Genomic DNA, 16,126 nt, shown 5'->3' on the forward strand with positions numbered 1-16,126 from the left:
TCCTCTCAGCTTCTCCCGTCAGCCCTTCTCTTCAGAGCACAGCACACCTGAATGGCCACAGTAGTCATGTGACCCTCAGTATAGGGAGGAGGGGCCGGAAATCCAAGGTGGACCAACTGGTGAGCCCTCCGGGGGTCACAACCCCACCGAGCCCCTCCCGACCCAGAGGCCGCCCTCCTGGTAAGAAGAGAGGCAGAAAAAGTAAGCAGGAGCTGGAGGAGCAGAGGAGCAGCAACAACAGGAGCTCCACTCCTGAGGAGGAGCTCGACCAATCCACAGGCGACGAAGGCGGGACATCCTCAGCGCAGGAAACATCCATGCTGTCAGACTCTGGCGTGGCGTCTACGCCGAGACGGCGCGGTCGGCCCCGAGCTGTAAGAACTGAAGAGAGTGCTCCTCCAACGGAGTCACCTGAGCCTTCTCCACTGAGGAGGAGCAGCAGGCGAGCCAACGAGGAGGTCACGCCTCCTACACAGTCGGTTCCTCAGCGCTCCGTTCGGAGGGACTCTCCAAAAGAAGACGTAGGGGACGGGGCAGGAGGGTTGATGCGCACACGTAACCAAGGACGACGGTCCGCCTGGTACATGGAAGAGGACTCTGAGGAGGAGCAGAGGCAGCTGCTGTTTGAGGACTCATCAATCACCTTTGGCACCTCCTCAAAGGGACGTGTCCGCAAACTGACCGAGAAAGCCAAAGCCAATCTTATCGGCTGGTAACAGACACGGAGGACGAGAGGAGCAGAGACGCCTCCTGTCACGCTGCCTCGACAGATATGAGAAGTTTTTATCCACTTAGGAGGAGGGCGGGGCTTCTTCCAGACGCCACCTGTGTCTTACTCCAGTAAGCACGTCACTGATGGCTGTCTGACAACACAGCATGTCCATGGCCACCTCCTACTTTATTGGTCCATGTTGGATCCCATGGACGCTTAGAGACTCCAGTCTTGGTGGTGTTTTTATTTTCGTCTTCTGTCTCACCTTAAAGAGTTCTGGTGTCAGTCGGAAACACTTTTAGTACTTGAAAAAATGAGGAGAGCTGGATGTTGCTTTGTATTTTGGAGGAGCGTCTGGATGTGTAGGTCAAATATGTCCATCGAACTTAAGTTGTGTGGACATCTTCCCCCCGGTTGAGTTCTGTGACCGACTGTAGCTCGACTACAGACAGCCGACGTCTTTCCGCTTTCTTCATCGTTCCCACAAAAAAACAAAAACAAACACTGCTTTTTCTAGGATTTCTACTTGGTGATGAGGTTTTGGACGTCTTACAAGTTGGGGCGCCTGAGTGTGTCTGTCTGTGCTAAAATACCAAATGTCGTACCTTCACCGGTACTGTAGACGTGTAGGTTTTACTCAATATGTGTGGATGTGTGTGCTTGTTTTTGCATGCCAGTTAGGAAGTTTAGAGGCCAGTTTCAACCAACGGGAGGAAAAAATATGTCAGTTATGGGACGATAGAGTAAATAAAAATACCACAGAAAGCTGAGTTTAAAATTTCAACATATTATGTCATAATTATAAATTACAAAGCCATTATTTTGACTTAGTCACCCATAATTGTGAGTGGAAATTTTCAATTTTTGAATGATTGTAATGGACGTACCAAATTCAAAATGTCAATTATCCTATAATTGAAATTATCTCATAATTGACGTAGAAAGTGGAATGAAATAGAAGGTGAATAATTCCTGCTTTGGTAATGATAATAATAATTAGGGCTTTAAAAAGTTGGTTTTCAACTGTTCCCTTCTGTGTATTTATAACTTGGATGGTCTTATATTTTGATATTTTAATCTTGTAATTGACTTACAAACTCAAATGTTAAATTGAGAATCATAACTTCAGGTCAAAATGTTAAATCCTCTTATAAATGACAGTCAAAATTTCAAGTTATCCGAATGACTTAATTAATATATGACATATTTATTTTAGAAAGTAAACGTTAACTTATTTCACCATTGCAAATTACAAATGTCAAACCTTTGCCTTTCTCCCCTTCATAATTACGACTTTTTAATCGAACGTTCCATTTAGAAATCCAAATGTCCAACTTGCAGTTATGAATTAAATAATTGTGTGACTGATGTAGATTGTTGAAATAGTGTCTTTTAATATCTTACACTATTCATTTAGAAAAGGTCATGGCTTTTGCTTTTTATTTTTTAATTGATTTAGAAACATAAACATTCATTATTTATTACTAATTTATTACTTATTATAATTGACATTTGAAATGTTTAACTTGACTTTTTAATCTCATGATTTGTTTAGCATTCAAAATCTGACTTTCACCTTTTTAATCTCATAACTGAGTTGGAGATAATAAATTAATATTTATTATTCTCATAAATTATTTATTATTTGAAGAGTTAAAATTTGACTTATCTCGTAATTGACTCAGTTGAATTTTTAATCAATTGAATTTTGACTTTTTAAAGTTTCCTTCATCATACTTATGGCTCAGCAATTTCGACTTGGTATCATAATTTTGACTTTGAAAATCAAACCTTCAATTTTATCTCATGATTTCAACTTCTGTGATTTTTATTCTACCATTCTATAATTGTATTTTTTTTTTTAACCTCCCACAGCGGAAACAAGTTCCCATCAGAAAGAGGCGACGCTCTTTTTGTTTTTAGTGTGGGGATGAAAGTGTTGTGACTGAGTGAAAGGGTAAATTTTTTTACTTCTCAAACATTTCAGTGTCCTCAACATTAGCAATACCTTGTGCCTTTTTGTCTGTGTGCGTGCGTGCGTGTGTACACGTGCACTGCAAAGTACATGTGCCTGTATGAACCTCATGTAGTGAGCGCTTGTGTGAGTGGGTTTTTTGAATGCGAGTGCGGTTGTTGTTTCAGCGTACAAACAGTGGCAAAACACACTGATCATTGTGAAACTTCTCAAAGAAATGTATTTATAGCAGATAAAAAACCTAATTTACAGTTGTAAACGTACCATTCTTCTTGTCGATATATTATCCTATAACCAACCTTTTGTCGGTTTATACATTAGGTACGGCGGCTGGAGCGTTGGGTGGTCATAGCTTTGAGAAGCACTTACCACAGACAGGTTTTTAGTGCAGGAATAGGCAGTAAAATACAGCTTTTTAAATCAGTTAACATAAACTTTTTAACTGTTTCTATGGTGACCACACACTCACACAGTTCAGTCTCGCATGCACTTTCTCATGCCTGAAGCGGAGGATGGAACCACAGAAAACAAGTGGACTGAATTTGGACGAACAGAGACACAGGGCGCGTAATCCTCTTTCTTATTGTGTGCCTTCACAACTTTGGCATATTGAGTCCTTTTCAGCTTCTCCTTTTGTTGTTGTTGTTGTTGTTGTTGTTGTTGTCCTGGTTCTGTTGGTGACTTGTTGAACTGGACTTGGACCTCACCTGGGGTCTCGACTAAAAACAGATATGTCGCTCTCTCTGCACTCACACCATAATGGTCTGTATTCACTGCGTCATTTCTCTTCTCGGAACTAAATGCCTTGCATTGTGGGAGCGACTGAGTGAAGGCGGTCTTTGGTGGTACCACCTCTATGCTCGTGTCATCGGTTCTTTTTTTTTTCTTGGTGTCACATAATACTGAACATATATTTGTTTATCATTTTAAAGCTTTTTACGTTAGTGTGTCTGGATTTTTAATGCCAAAATTTTGTTGTTGGGCACTGAAGTTTTATAACACGGCTTTTGAATGTGTTTATTTTCTGAGTCTGTTGACTGTAGCCACAATGAAAGCGTTGAACTCCTTTACATGTATTGTACCTTTTTTTTTTTTTCCTGTTCCAGCCATACACAGCTGTTTTCAGCTGCTGGATTTGTGCAGTTATGTTGTTCCAATGTGGTTTTATACAGTTTTAAAGGTGGATCTCCCCGTTGAGCAAATGGCTGTATGTTGTGTATATGAAGAGTTTTATTCCAAATTCAATCTGAGACCTCCCTCTTTAAGTGACTGAAGAGGAAATTAAATGTCATTAAGGTTTCTATGAAAACAAGCATTGCTGGCCTTGATGGCCACCACACCAAGACTTTAGAAAGAAACTGACCAACAAGCTCAGTTCAAACTACATGCACCTTCAATCACGCCTGCTCCTAATTTTCATCATCCACTCAAACAGCAGGGGGCAGGCAGGTCTATGCATATTATACATATGCAAAACAAACTTGCATTTTGCATTGATCTGATGTATCAAGACTTATAAGGTGATAGTTATTGTTTAAACTAGACTCATTCAATAATATACTATTTATTCATTCATTCACTCATTGCATTTTATGCTGTCCATTGCTAAGCTTTCTCAACGCTTAGGGAAAACATCCCCCCCCAAAAAATTAAGTATTTGAAAAAACCTCTACTGAAATATTTCATAACTTTGAATCAAAATAAAACTAATAACATTCCATTCATTTTATATGCCCACTTATTCCAATTAAGAGGATAAAGGGCTCCAATTAAGCTGGTGCCTGTTCCAACGGTAACTGGGTAAAAGGCAGGGTACAGGACAAGGTGCCAGTCTATCACAGGGCCAAACAATAATTTAAAATAAACAAAATAGATCAACAACCTTCACAGGCACAAATAATTCTAGATCAGAATAGATTCAGAAGTCTCAAATTTAAGCTAGGAGCTCATTTTAAAAACATGTTTACTGGGGGGGGGGTGAGAATCTCAAAGGTTTCTACATTTTATTTTGTATTACATGTTTCTATTAATTTCCTATTTACAATAAGCATATTTTAGGAATTAAAACAAAACAAAAAACCCAAATCATTTAAAAGATTCCTTAAAAAAGAAATTACCAGTATTCATTTATTTCAGACATGACTCACATTTCCTGCTTTACATGGACCTCATTTGGTTTTCTGGCTAGAACTGGTGCACCATTTTTGATTGTAATGAGCTTTTAGTCACGTTCAGTCTAAAGTTGACAGCTCAGATTAACTTTCTTACTGTGATGTTCCACATGGCGGGGAGCTTATATCCAGAAATCTGACCCAGAGTCCGGCAGGTTGTAGAATTGGTGAGCCACAAGGAGATGTTCTGGAACTATTTCAGTTTTAAGGGTATGGGGAAAAGAAACAAAGGGAAGGTTTCCCATTTTTATGTAAACTGATTAAAGAGGGTGTCTTTATTAATTTGGATCCTTTTTTATAAACACAAATGGTTAAATGCAAAAAGATGCATAAAGCTAGAATGTATGTGTTGGTGGGGGGGTCCTGTTGTCCTGTTAGTTCATGCCAATATTTTAAGTAAATAAACTTGTGTTTCCAGATCCACTTTACTTCCTAGTGTTTAATTCTTATCAACTGGATTATTTTATGGAGAATTATACATACATTTTTTTTTCTGTGTGATGTTTTTACCATATTTGTCAGAGCAAATTATGTCTGATCTGGCAGGGGTGGTGGCCAAGTGGTTAAAGCGCTTGGTTTCAGTGCAGAAGGTTCTGGGTTCAAATCCCACCCCTGCCACATTTCTCCATGTAATGTGGAGCTGCGTCAGGAAGGGCATCTGGCGTAAAACCTGTGCCAGTTCAACATGCAGATCCACCTTGGATTTGCTGTGGCGACCCCAAGTGCAAAACAAGGGAGCAGCCGAAGGGACTTACTAAATTATGTCTGCTCTACTTCTGTTGGATCTATTGACAAAAAGCAGAACGGAAAGATAAACTGCACAAACGGGTTAATAAGCTACTGTGTATTTGTCATATGAACAAATACATTTTTTATCATGCCTTTGCTGAGAACATTATGTTTTCTCTCATTTCCATTGTTTCCAAGATTGGGGGGGACAAAACAAAATGCCAAACCAAATTTCATGAAACTTGTGTGGAGAATTTAAACATGGGCCAGTAACATCATTTAATTAAGTAAATTTTATTATTATTATCAAATTTAGGAGTGGATCAGGAAATTTATAAATATGTTTATCGGCAATAAACATACCAAATTGATACAGCAATACACAACTTCCATTCAGGTTCCTCAAATTAAAGTTACAAATTTCTCACTTCCATTCAGGTTCCTCAAATTAAAGTTACAAATTTCTCTTTGTCAGTAGGTCTCTGAAAAACAAAGTATTCAAATTTGTGACATAATAATAATAATATAATAATAATAATACATTGTGGTGACTCATTTCACCTCCAACAGCAAACATCAACACCAAAAATACTTTTTTCCTTTAAAAAAAAAAAAGAAAAAAAAAAGCTATCTACTGTTGTGTTTTTGTGCTTGTTACTATAACAAAGCTGAACACTTCTTCCAATTTTTTTTCCCCCTGACGACCGCTTTAAAAGAAGGGAAACACCGCCACCTGGCGTCGTTCAGCCGTTACTGCGTGGAAGCCCGGGGTTCTCGCGCTCGGCTCTGACGTGGCGCGCGGCTAAAGGTCGGCCGCTCCCTCGTGGATCGTCTCGATTGGACACGACGTGTTTGTTTGCCTCCAAATGTAAATCCAGCGCAATGGGTGAGTTTGTGCCTTTATGTAAATAAAACAGAAGCGAAACTTGTGTCACTCTGCTACACAGACGCGTTCAGACGACATGTTCGGCAGCTAGTCGGACTTTGGCTTTTTTGACACGAGGTAAGAGGAACCTGCCTAAAATTTACAGCAGCGTTTTTATTTTTTGTTGATTTTCCGTGTGTCGGTTTTACTTCCTGTATAATCGCTGGAATTAAAATAGTCATAAGATTGTTTTGGTCAAACATACAAACACGCTGCCTTCGAATTTTTTTTGAGGAAGTTGGGCTAAAATGCAGCTGACGCGCGTGTCCCTCCCCAGGTCCGCGCGCTCATGCCTCAGATCAATACCTCAGCGCTCCTCCAGGTGGTGCTGCTGCTCTCCGCCGTGCCCGCACAGTACTTCATCTCCAGATGGAGCGGCTCCACGGCGGCGCATCGCTACCACGCCACCACGCGGTAGGAGTGTGCACAGACTTCTTCGTGATGTGGGTTTAAATCTGGATTTATTTATTTATTGCATGGGCTGTGTTTCAGGTTGCTCAGGATTTGGAAAGAATGGAGATCTTACCTGAACGTAACGGTGTGGATGGACTGGACAAGCCAGCAGATGTCCAAAGTAAAGTGAGCAGAAGTTGGTACAAAAAAAAAAAAAAAGTCTTAAGTGCAGATATTTCCCTGAAATATTTTTCAGTTGAATCTGGAACATATTGGAATCCTTATTTGACTTGTGTAAGTGCACAAAGCTGTGTTCTGGAAATGGATGTATGCAAAAAAAAAAACCAATAAATTCAGTTTGTGCTCAGGCTGCAACAATTATTTTCATAATTAATCAACTGATCCTTTTCTCAATTAGTTATTTGTTCCATAATCTGCCCCAAAATGTTTGAAAGGTTGATCTGTGTTATCCATTGCCCAAGATTATTCCTTCAAATGTTTTCTGTGTAACTCAGAGGTTCACACTTAAGAACCTGACATCAAGGAATCTGGGTGTTACTTAAAAAAAAAAAAAAATTACTTAAAATGATCAAATATCATAATTGTTGATTAAGTCAATCATTGGTCAATAATCAGTTAATCATTGCAGCTCTACGAGGTCTATTAGAAAAGAAACCAACCGTTTTATTTTTTTAAAAAACTATATGGATTTGATATGTTTTTACGTCAGCCAAGCTTGAACCTTCGTGCGCATGCGTGAGTTTTTTCACGCCTGTCGGTGACATCATTCGCCTGTGAGCACGCCTTGTGGGAAGAGTGGTCCAGCTCCCTCGTCGGAATTCCTTTGTCTGAGAAGTTGCTGAGAAACTGGCGCTGTGCTTCATCAAAATTTTTTCCAAAACTGTGAGGCACATCCGAGTGGATACCATTCGACAAATTAAGCTGGTTTTCGGTGAAAATTTTAACGGCTGATGAGAGATTTTGGATTGTTTCTATCGCTGTAAGGACTTCCCACGGAGCGGGACGTCGCGCAGCGCTCCGAGGTGACGTCGTCGTCCTGTTTCAAGCTGAAAACCTCCAAATTTAAGCCTCTGACCCAGGACGTCGTGAGAGAACAGAGAACTTTCAGAAGAGGTCGGAATCAGCAGTTTATCCGGACATTCCACTGTTAAAGGAGATTTTTTTTAATGAAAGACGTGCGGACGGATTGGCGTGTCGGCTCGCAGCCGGTGCAGCGCGCCCGCCACAGGAAAAACACCTCCGTTGGAAGCCTTAAGGACAAGTTGGAACATGTCCTGCTGTTAAACAATTTCTCAGATACTCACTCAACTGAAAGCCACCAAAAGCCGCCTGGATTTTACAAATGGTTATCAACACGGAGGTGTTTTTCCTGTGGCGGGTGCGCAGAGCCAGCTGCGTAGCGCCAGCTGCGAGCCAACGCGCCAATCCGTCCGCACGTCTTTCATTAAAAAAATCTCCTTTAACAGTGGAATGTCCGGATAAACTGCTGATTCTGACCTCTTCTGAAAGTTCTCTGTTTTCTCACGACGTCCTGGGTCAACAGAGGATTAAATTTGGAGGTTTTCAGCTTGAAACAGGATGACGACGTCCTGCTCCGTGGGAAGTCCTTACAGCGATAGAAACAATCCAAAATCTCATCAGCCGTTAAAATTTTCACCGAAAACCAGCTGAATTTCTCGAATGGTGTCCACTCGGATGTGCCTCACAGTTTTTGAAAAAATTTTGATGAAGCACAGCACCAGTCTATCAGTGTTCTCAGACAAAGGAATTCCGACGAGGGAGCTGGACCACTCCTCCCACAAGGCGTGCTCACAGGCGAATGACATCACCGACAGGCGTGAAAAAACTCTCGCATGCCCACGAGGGTTCAAGCTTGGGTGATGTAATCACACGTGATTCAAATCCATATGGTTTTTTTTTTTTAAATAATAAGGTCGGATACTTTTCTAATAGACCTCGTAGTTTGTACTGATTCACATGGTAACTAGCAACTGTTATCAGTTCTGAGTGCAACAGTTTTTGTAATTTCACATCTTTATCCCATCACATGAAATTAGAAGAAGTTTGTCATTTTAAACTTTCAATTTGAATTAAAGACATTTTTAACATAAGATAATCCTTTAATAGTCCCACAGTGAGGATATTTATAGGGAAATTTTAACAAGAACATAACCATTAAATCTGTACAGGCTTTCCAATTTCACTAAACTAATACAATTTTGTTTCTGCTGAAATCCAAGCATTATAATGTCAGTTTATTTTTGAAATGTGTTGCAAAATTACAGCTTATTTGAATGAAAAGAAACCTTTACCTGAGGGGAATTCCATAGCAAAAATTTTATTTTCCTTTTAACACTGCCTGGAGGAGGACGTGCACATGCATGACTGGAAGTTACCTTTGACCTCCTCTGATGCGCATAGATGGGGCGCGCACCCTAACATCTGTAAGATGTCTTGTAAGTCACTTCAGAGGTGTTATCTGGTTACAGAAAGTGTTTTTAGAGTTGGAAGTGATTATTTCTCTCTAACGTCTACAAAATATGAGAAACATATTAGATTTTTACAGAAATAAGATGTTTCTGAGCATTTTTCTGTCTTCTTGGATGATTTTATTCAAGAGCAGTTAACAATTGTCACCATGGCTCTCTACTCTGACTGGCTGTTGCTGTGTTTCCCAGCATCCTTTACAGACATTGGGGTAAACCCCACATGATCTATGGCGTTGCTGTCATAGACTGTATGGTTCCCTCCCTTAAGTAGTTCCATGTCATCTATTTTTTTGTTGTTTTTTTTTTTTGTAATTTTCCTCTTCAGGGGAACTGCTTATTTTCTAGACAATACAAATTTTGATCATATTCTGAAGGAATTACAGCCATGCCTTATGTCATCTGCATTTCATGACATCACCCCTTTTGGTTTATCTGCTACAAACTGTAAGGACTCCTGTTTCAGTCTGGTTTGTGAAAGCATCCTCTTTACTGACTGATTACATTTTAATAGTAACAACTGTCCTGACTGCATTTTTCTTTGTGCTTAAAGATCTTTATTTGGTGTAGAACAGGAGGACCAAGCGACTGGAGAGTTGCCTCCCATAGAAACTATGATGTATGACAATGACCAAGGATTCTTTGGAGGTTTGTGTCCATACACACAGCTTTTAGTGGGGGTGGGGGGGAACTTGTTTACCATAGCCCCAGTCAGGACCCAAAAGGTTTCTTGAAGTAGGTGATGCAAGCCGATGCTCTCGCACCAGTTGTATATTCACCTGGACCAGATCTGACGTGAAGCCACACCCCTTCACGTTCTGTATCGCTGCAGCTTCCAAGGCAGTGCGCAGGCCGAGGCCGCCCTATGTGTTCCTGCGGGTTGGAGAGGTGGTGCTTGAGAGGAAAGGTCATATGGTCGGGGTGGTGGTGAGCTGGGATTCCGAAATGAAAGCTCCACAAGAGTGGGTTGAAAGGATGTACTCTAACTCAGAGGTTGGTGGCCACTTTGTGCGCAAACACCAAAGTCTGTCCTTTTCAGACATCCTTGATTGCTAACGTTGCTGCTGGACAAATTGGCGACCTGAGGTCTTTGTGATGTTTTGTCCGTGTGCATATAGGAATTAAAAGCTGTGATGACACCTCATTACAAGGTGCTGTTCAGCGGGCCCGGCCCCTCCTCTCTTCTCGTTGCATACTTGCCTCAGACGCAACTGGAGCGCATCACCGGAATGAAGGTGAGTGCTGAAAGCCACAGTGCTGCGACTCGCTGCGTGTTTTGTGCTCAGCATTTTTTCGTTTTTGCAGCCGGAAATCCCCACTTTAGAGAAGTACTTCACACATTTTGATGGAGAACGCTTCATCATGCAGCCCTGGCTCAGGGAGATCTTCCCTGAAGACGAGGACGATGAGTCCTGAGTGTTCTACTGTGTATCGCCAAAGCTGGCATCCCATGATGCTTCACTGCTAGAAACCCCCAGAGTGAAGATGTGTGTTCTCCAGGAGTGTTACTGCAGATAGGTGGAGTCGATGCTGTGATTTCCACGTGGACCTCTTAAACTGACCTCTGAAAATGAAACGGTTTTATACGGATGAACATTCATGAGCCATCCACCAGGTGGCAGCGTTCAGCAGCACAGCACATCATTTTCATAGACTCTGGAACTGCAATGTTCAGACAATAGTTAGTTTTTGCAATAGTACTTTGCAGTACCTACAAAAAGTTTTTCATAAATTATGTGAATAACATTAATTTGCATCAAGAAAAGCACAGCAGCTGAAAGCATGAACTTGTTGAAATCAGCTGAGAAAAATGCAGCAAAATTACACACCAACTGTTTGGACAAGTGGCAAGAACACATTTTTGCTTCTGTAGGATTCCTGAATCGGGAACACACACACAGAGCATGCTGGCAGTGAAGCATCATGGGATGTCAAGGCCCAAACTATACCTGGAGAAACTGGAAAGAAGTATTTTCCTGACCCAAAGGCGCCCCCTGCTGTCAGAATCATGTCTCACTAAGATATTTCATGTTTTAAGAAATAAAATTTTCTTGAGGTTGTTCCAGAGGCCTACTGGTCATAACTTCCAAATCCACAGCTCCAGTTCCAGGGTGACCTGAGGTCTTTTCAGGATATTTACAAAACTGTATAATTTCACTCTGACGGCTTTACTCTCTCGTGACTGTAACTGTCCAAACATTAAATCTTTGACTTGTACAAATCCTTGTTTTAATTTGAATCTGTATAAACTGGAGTGAGATGAAAAATATTATAAATAAGTTACACTGACCTTCTGAAAAAATGTTCTAAATTAAGAACTGTGAAAAACCTCTTTAAAACGTAAGTTTTATCTTTTTTCTTAACTAATGACTGTTGTGGCTTCTGTATTTGAAGGTTATTGTTGCACTTTTGAGGCGTAAAAATGGCACAATAAAATGTTCTGACTAAAATATGAACTGGGTGAGTTTGTGACAAAAGTCTTCAGAGGTTTTTCCTGTTCGTGGCTCTGAGGCTGAAGGACGCGGACACTCGGGAACAGATGGAGACGGTGGGAATAAAGGCGCACTGAGGATGGAGGACAGCTCTGCTCCCATCCTCCTCATTTCTCCACTCCTTTGTTTCCTCCTCTCTGACCAGTAACGGGGGACCCAAACTTTGCCCCAGAAGCTGACTGACCTCGCTGGCTTTCTGCTGTGCGTTTTCAACTGCCAACACACACGCACGCCACCTGGAAACCCCAAAATCCAGAACAAAACCGCTGCAGCATCAGCCACTTTAAATTAATTCAGCTGGTATAAAGAAGACTTTACCTCATTCGGTTGAGGCACTCGGCACTGTGGAAGAACTGAGGCTTCCCCATGCACACGCTCTTGTCCAGCTTATCCAAGAGGACGCAACACACTTCTTCCATCTTCTCAAAGTTCGTGAACATGACTGTGACCTGCCAGAAACAAACCACAACACCACCAAATCATGATGTACCCTAAAAAACCAGCACACTGATTAATGTTTGACCGTGTACTCAACCTCAGCATCCATGCGGTAGACGTCTGACTCTTGGTTCAGGAACTTCCTGATTGAAGTATCTTCATCCTTCACGCCATGCTGTCTAAACAGAATGAAGGAATCATGGGATCAGAGTGGACTGGATGTAAGCGTTATGAAATCAAATCCTCTCACACTTTCCGAAGGAATTTTGTGAAACTTGGTACAAGTCCTTGTTATAGGTTGGTAATACGCATATTATCATACTGTTCATGTTGGGCCCATTTTACCAGAGTTATGACCCTTGATTAACAAATGTAGACTCCATCAGTTTCAGGACTTGGTGTCTGCATTCTGAAATCAGCAAGTACGTAAACCAAAGCAGCATTTGCCAGCCCTCAGAGCACTCTTGGTAATTATACAGTGGTTACCAACCATCTTTGTCAACTTGCTAACTGCAGATTCAAAAATTAAGTGCGCTTTATATTTCAAGAAATACATTTCTTAATTTTGATTGGAATTGGAAGGCTGCACATTTCAATTTTATTTAACAGGGGGCGGGGGGGGTCAACATTTACTAGAATTTGCATATACATATATAAGGTGGGTGGGGTGATTTTTGCCTTTATAAAAATTGACCATTTCCAGAAGACTGCTGCAAGCAGGCTCAGGTCTCCGGGATCCTTGCAAATGCTTTTCCTTTTTGGAATATTTAAGTTCTTTGAAATGTATATAGAGTCTAAAAATTTGGTGTGGGGGGGCGCACTTCCATATCTGTGCAACAACTTCACAAACATCTAGAAATTACGAGTAGGAACAGAGTTCTAATATAGTCCAGGTCAAATTTCAGAAGTGTCCACCCGTGGATTCTGCATTTAAATTCAAGTGCCACCCTCCTCCCGCCCAACAGAAATTCTGACTCCGCCCCTGTCAATTTTTATTCATTAGAAACAAAAGCAATGAACCTTTTTTTAAAATTATAGTTTAATTTAATGCGCTTGTTTATTTATTATTTTATTGCAGAAACTGACAGATGGTTGATTTTTTTTTTTTTTTTTTTTTTACCTGAGGACTTGGACGATGTACTGGATCCGCCGTGAGACGCTGCTGCTGACGTCACTCACTGACTCCTTGCTGCTGCGCACGCTGACGCGCACGGACACACGGTCCGCCGGGAAGCAAACCTCTGCTGTCCCTGTAACCTGGACCTCGCTGGTCCTGCTACTTTGACCGGCACTTTCTCGTGTAACCGTCCGCTGTTGGAGCGGCTGCTCGTCAGAAGACGGCACGAAATTCATGTTGAAGACGGAAACTTTGCGCGCAGCGCTGCTGTGGTAACGAAAAGGCGAGGTGCACGTCGGGATTTGTAGTCTGCGTGAGCCGAGGAACTACAAAAGTAGCGTTTACCACACGTGAAAACCAAAACAGTCTAAACCAAAACTATTACGGCTAGTAATGTTTTCATCACTAAAGTAGTCTCGCAATAAATAATTTATATCTCTATTATAGGTCCTCGACATGCTTCTTATCGCAGGTAAATTCAATTTTTTTTATTAATTCTTATGAGCGGATTTAGCTGCTGGCTAATCATCTGCAGCTGCGTACAGCTCAGTTTTGTTTCCAGTGTTCTTTAAAAAGTTACGTTTTCACGGAGTGTCAGAACAATTTGTGAGCAAATTATGGAAGTTTTTTTGTTTGTTTTTTGTCGAACTTGAACTGTCCACTGCTGGGTAAAGTTGTTTTCTTGCTCACTAGTTTTGAATGTTCATTCATAAAAAAAAAAAAAAAACAACAACAAACACACGCTGATTTCGTGAAATATTGTGGGGTAGTTGCACCAAATATATTTTTATTTCTTTCTTTTTGTTGTTGTTGTTTTAAGGTTTATAACACTGTTGTTCATTGACAAATAATAAAATTATACCTTTTTTTTAAAGCCAGCCTCATTTTCTGGCTTTGACTATTGAAAATAATCATTCTTAATAATAATAATAATATTATTATTATTATTATTATTATTATTATAAACAAACAAGAACGACAAGCTCCCTTCAACTCCCTTAAATCGCCAGGGTGGTAAATATTCCGTATGAATTAAAACTAATTAAAATGTAGAGGATTATTTGGGTTAAATGGAATGGCCAGTAGATGGCAGTATAGCACAACTACAAATTGCATTACGAGCCTACAGTCTGACAATTTTAAAAAAATACGGGATTATTCAAATCGTTTAAAATATGTTAAGTACGTCTAGCTGCTAGAATGACTGACAGTTGGTGTAACGTTTAATAAAAGTAATACTGTTTTTTAATAATAAAAAACGTATTGTAATTTCATTTGTTCAATAGTCTCCATCATACGTTATTTTATTAAAAATAATACAATTTTTGCAGGTATGTCAACTTATTTATGTTAAAGGATGTTTAAAGCAGCATTTCATGACGAGTCAATAGTACAGAGTAAATATTCTGTAGTGAAAAGTGGATTTAATCAGTTTTCAGTGTAAATTTCAGGGTTTCTTAAACAAATATTCAGATTATTACAATTATTATTATTGCACTTTTTCTGTATTGTCAAGTAGCACATGAAATACGAATTAACAAATTTTGAAAGCCATAGTTTTAATATTCTGTGTACAGTAATTCATTTTCCTTTAACACACTGATTTTTGAGAATTGAACTATTTCTGGGATGATTTCCCCAAAAGAAACTGCTGCATAAATAGTTTCCTGTTTCCCTGGTGCATTAAGAATAATTTAATAATCACCACCTAAAAATGCATGACTGTATTTGTTGTTGCTGCTATTGTTGCCAGATCTGATCCAAAAAAAGAAGCAGTGTGCTCCAGTGGCCTATTTTCGTGACAGACAATACAAAGGTGTAATTAACCTTTTTGTTTCTCCATAGCAACCAGATTGCAACAGTGGGTGCAAATGCTGGGTGACTGAAAATGCTGCAACCATAGTTGATTTAATGGTTGTAATCTGATTACCGATAATCGATTTGACTGTTCTCCCTCTTGTTTATACAACAGCCATCAATTTAACGCTACTTAAAGTGATGCTAGCTATGAAATTGTGTTGTAAAGATTTATATAATACTAAAAAAAAGTTTAAAGCAGCCCAAGGAGAGTTCCCTTCCACCGTGTCCTCAGTTGTCGACTAAAAAGGGTCTGGGGTCCTTCAATGAGGACTGGGGCCACTTAGGGGAAAACAATTTAACTCTAATGGTTTCTGAATCTCTGGATGTCTTTCTTGCTCTTTTAGATGAAGTAATAAAGTTAGCCGAGTTGGAGGCCCTCCATAGACCACAATCAAGGTCCGTGCAGTTTTATTGCAGTTTTAGTTTCTTATTGTCAAAAAAAAAAAAAAAGAGAAATCTCCAGACTCCCTCCTGCGCCTATTGCAGTAAATCTCATGTTTTGACTGCATTTCTTCCGCGATGCTTTTTTTTGGGGGGGGGGAGTCTATTATAGTAGAAGGCGATAAAACATGCAGCGTTCACTCCATGTGTCCACAGCTGTCATCTGTAAAAAAGAAAAGATGTTTCATTTTTATGTCCCTGCACAAATCTTACTGCCCATTTAGAAACAGATGCTGATGACATTTGTAATTTTTTTTTTCTTTTTTTCTGTTTACCTCTTGACTCTTTATTTCATCACAAAATAACCTGAGTTGTCATTCAGGGGGTGCGGTGAGAAAAGACAAAATGTAAAGAAATTACTTTACT

At 40.2% G+C, this 16,126-nt stretch overlaps 3 protein-coding genes across 4 annotated transcripts in view; 2 read left to right on the top strand and 1 right to left on the bottom strand.

The window, feature by feature from the left end:
* Positions 1-5,284, top strand: part of phip (pleckstrin homology domain interacting protein) — a 49,619-nt gene extending 44,335 nt beyond the window's left edge. The window contains exon 40 of the mRNA XM_034162066.1: positions 10-5,284. Within this exon, the coding sequence (XP_034017957.1) occupies positions 10-716 (707 nt within the window). The 3' untranslated portion in view covers positions 717-5,284. The remainder of the gene's footprint in view (positions 1-9) is intronic.
* Positions 5,285-6,340: 1,056 nt separating this feature from the next.
* si:dkey-261l7.2 lies at positions 6,341-11,174 on the top strand. 2 transcript variants are annotated; one of them, XM_034162068.1, is made up of 7 exons: positions 6,341-6,473; positions 6,790-6,926; positions 7,005-7,091; positions 9,966-10,060; positions 10,245-10,405; positions 10,531-10,647; positions 10,718-11,174. In XM_034162068.1, exons 2-7 carry the CDS (start codon positions 6,802-6,804, stop codon positions 10,826-10,828), a joined length of 696 nt encoding a protein of 231 aa, XP_034017959.1. In that variant the 5' UTR covers positions 6,341-6,473; positions 6,790-6,801; the 3' UTR covers positions 10,829-11,174. The 2 variants fall into 2 exon arrangements, with proteins under 2 accessions (XP_034017959.1, XP_034017958.1); XM_034162067.1 differs by having other exon boundaries at positions 6,430-6,590.
* A 28-nt stretch (positions 11,175-11,202) lies between these two features.
* On the bottom strand, positions 11,203-13,705 carry irak1bp1 (interleukin-1 receptor-associated kinase 1 binding protein 1). Its single transcript, XM_034162069.1, has 4 exons — positions 13,463-13,705; positions 12,440-12,521; positions 12,223-12,353; positions 11,203-12,140 (listed from the first exon to the last, which is right to left on the bottom strand). The coding sequence occupies exons 1-4, from the start codon at positions 13,693-13,695 to the stop codon at positions 11,894-11,896; spliced, it is 693 nt and encodes a 230-aa protein (XP_034017960.1). The 5' UTR covers positions 13,696-13,705; the 3' UTR covers positions 11,203-11,893.
* Between the last annotated feature and the right edge of the window lie 2,421 nt (positions 13,706-16,126).

Source organism: Thalassophryne amazonica, chromosome 21 (genome assembly GCF_902500255.1).
Source record: "Thalassophryne amazonica chromosome 21, fThaAma1.1, whole genome shotgun sequence".
In the NCBI taxonomy this organism is placed as follows: Eukaryota; Metazoa; Chordata; class Actinopteri; order Batrachoidiformes; family Batrachoididae; genus Thalassophryne; species Thalassophryne amazonica.

Excerpts from the sequence above, each read along its gene's own strand:
- irak1bp1 (XM_034162069.1), bottom strand. The coding sequence starts at position 13,695 with ATGAATTTCGTGCCGTCTTCTGACGAGCAGCCGCTCCAACAGCGGACG. Across the intron at positions 12,354-12,439 it reads TCTACCGCATGGATGCTGAG|GTCACAGTCATGTTCACGAA; the intron begins GTTGAGTACACG and ends TGTTTCTGGCAG. Across the intron at positions 12,141-12,222 it reads GAGTGCCTCAACCGAATGAG|GTGGCGTGCGTGTGTGTTGG; the intron begins GTAAAGTCTTCT and ends TGGGGTTTCCAG.
- si:dkey-261l7.2 (XM_034162068.1), top strand. The coding sequence starts at position 6,802 with ATGCCTCAGATCAATACCTCAGCGCTCCTCCAGGTGGTGCTGCTGCTC. Across the intron at positions 6,927-7,004 it reads CGCTACCACGCCACCACGCG|GTTGCTCAGGATTTGGAAAG; the intron begins GTAGGAGTGTGC and ends GCTGTGTTTCAG. Across the intron at positions 10,406-10,530 it reads GGATGTACTCTAACTCAGAG|GAATTAAAAGCTGTGATGAC; the intron begins GTTGGTGGCCAC and ends GTGTGCATATAG.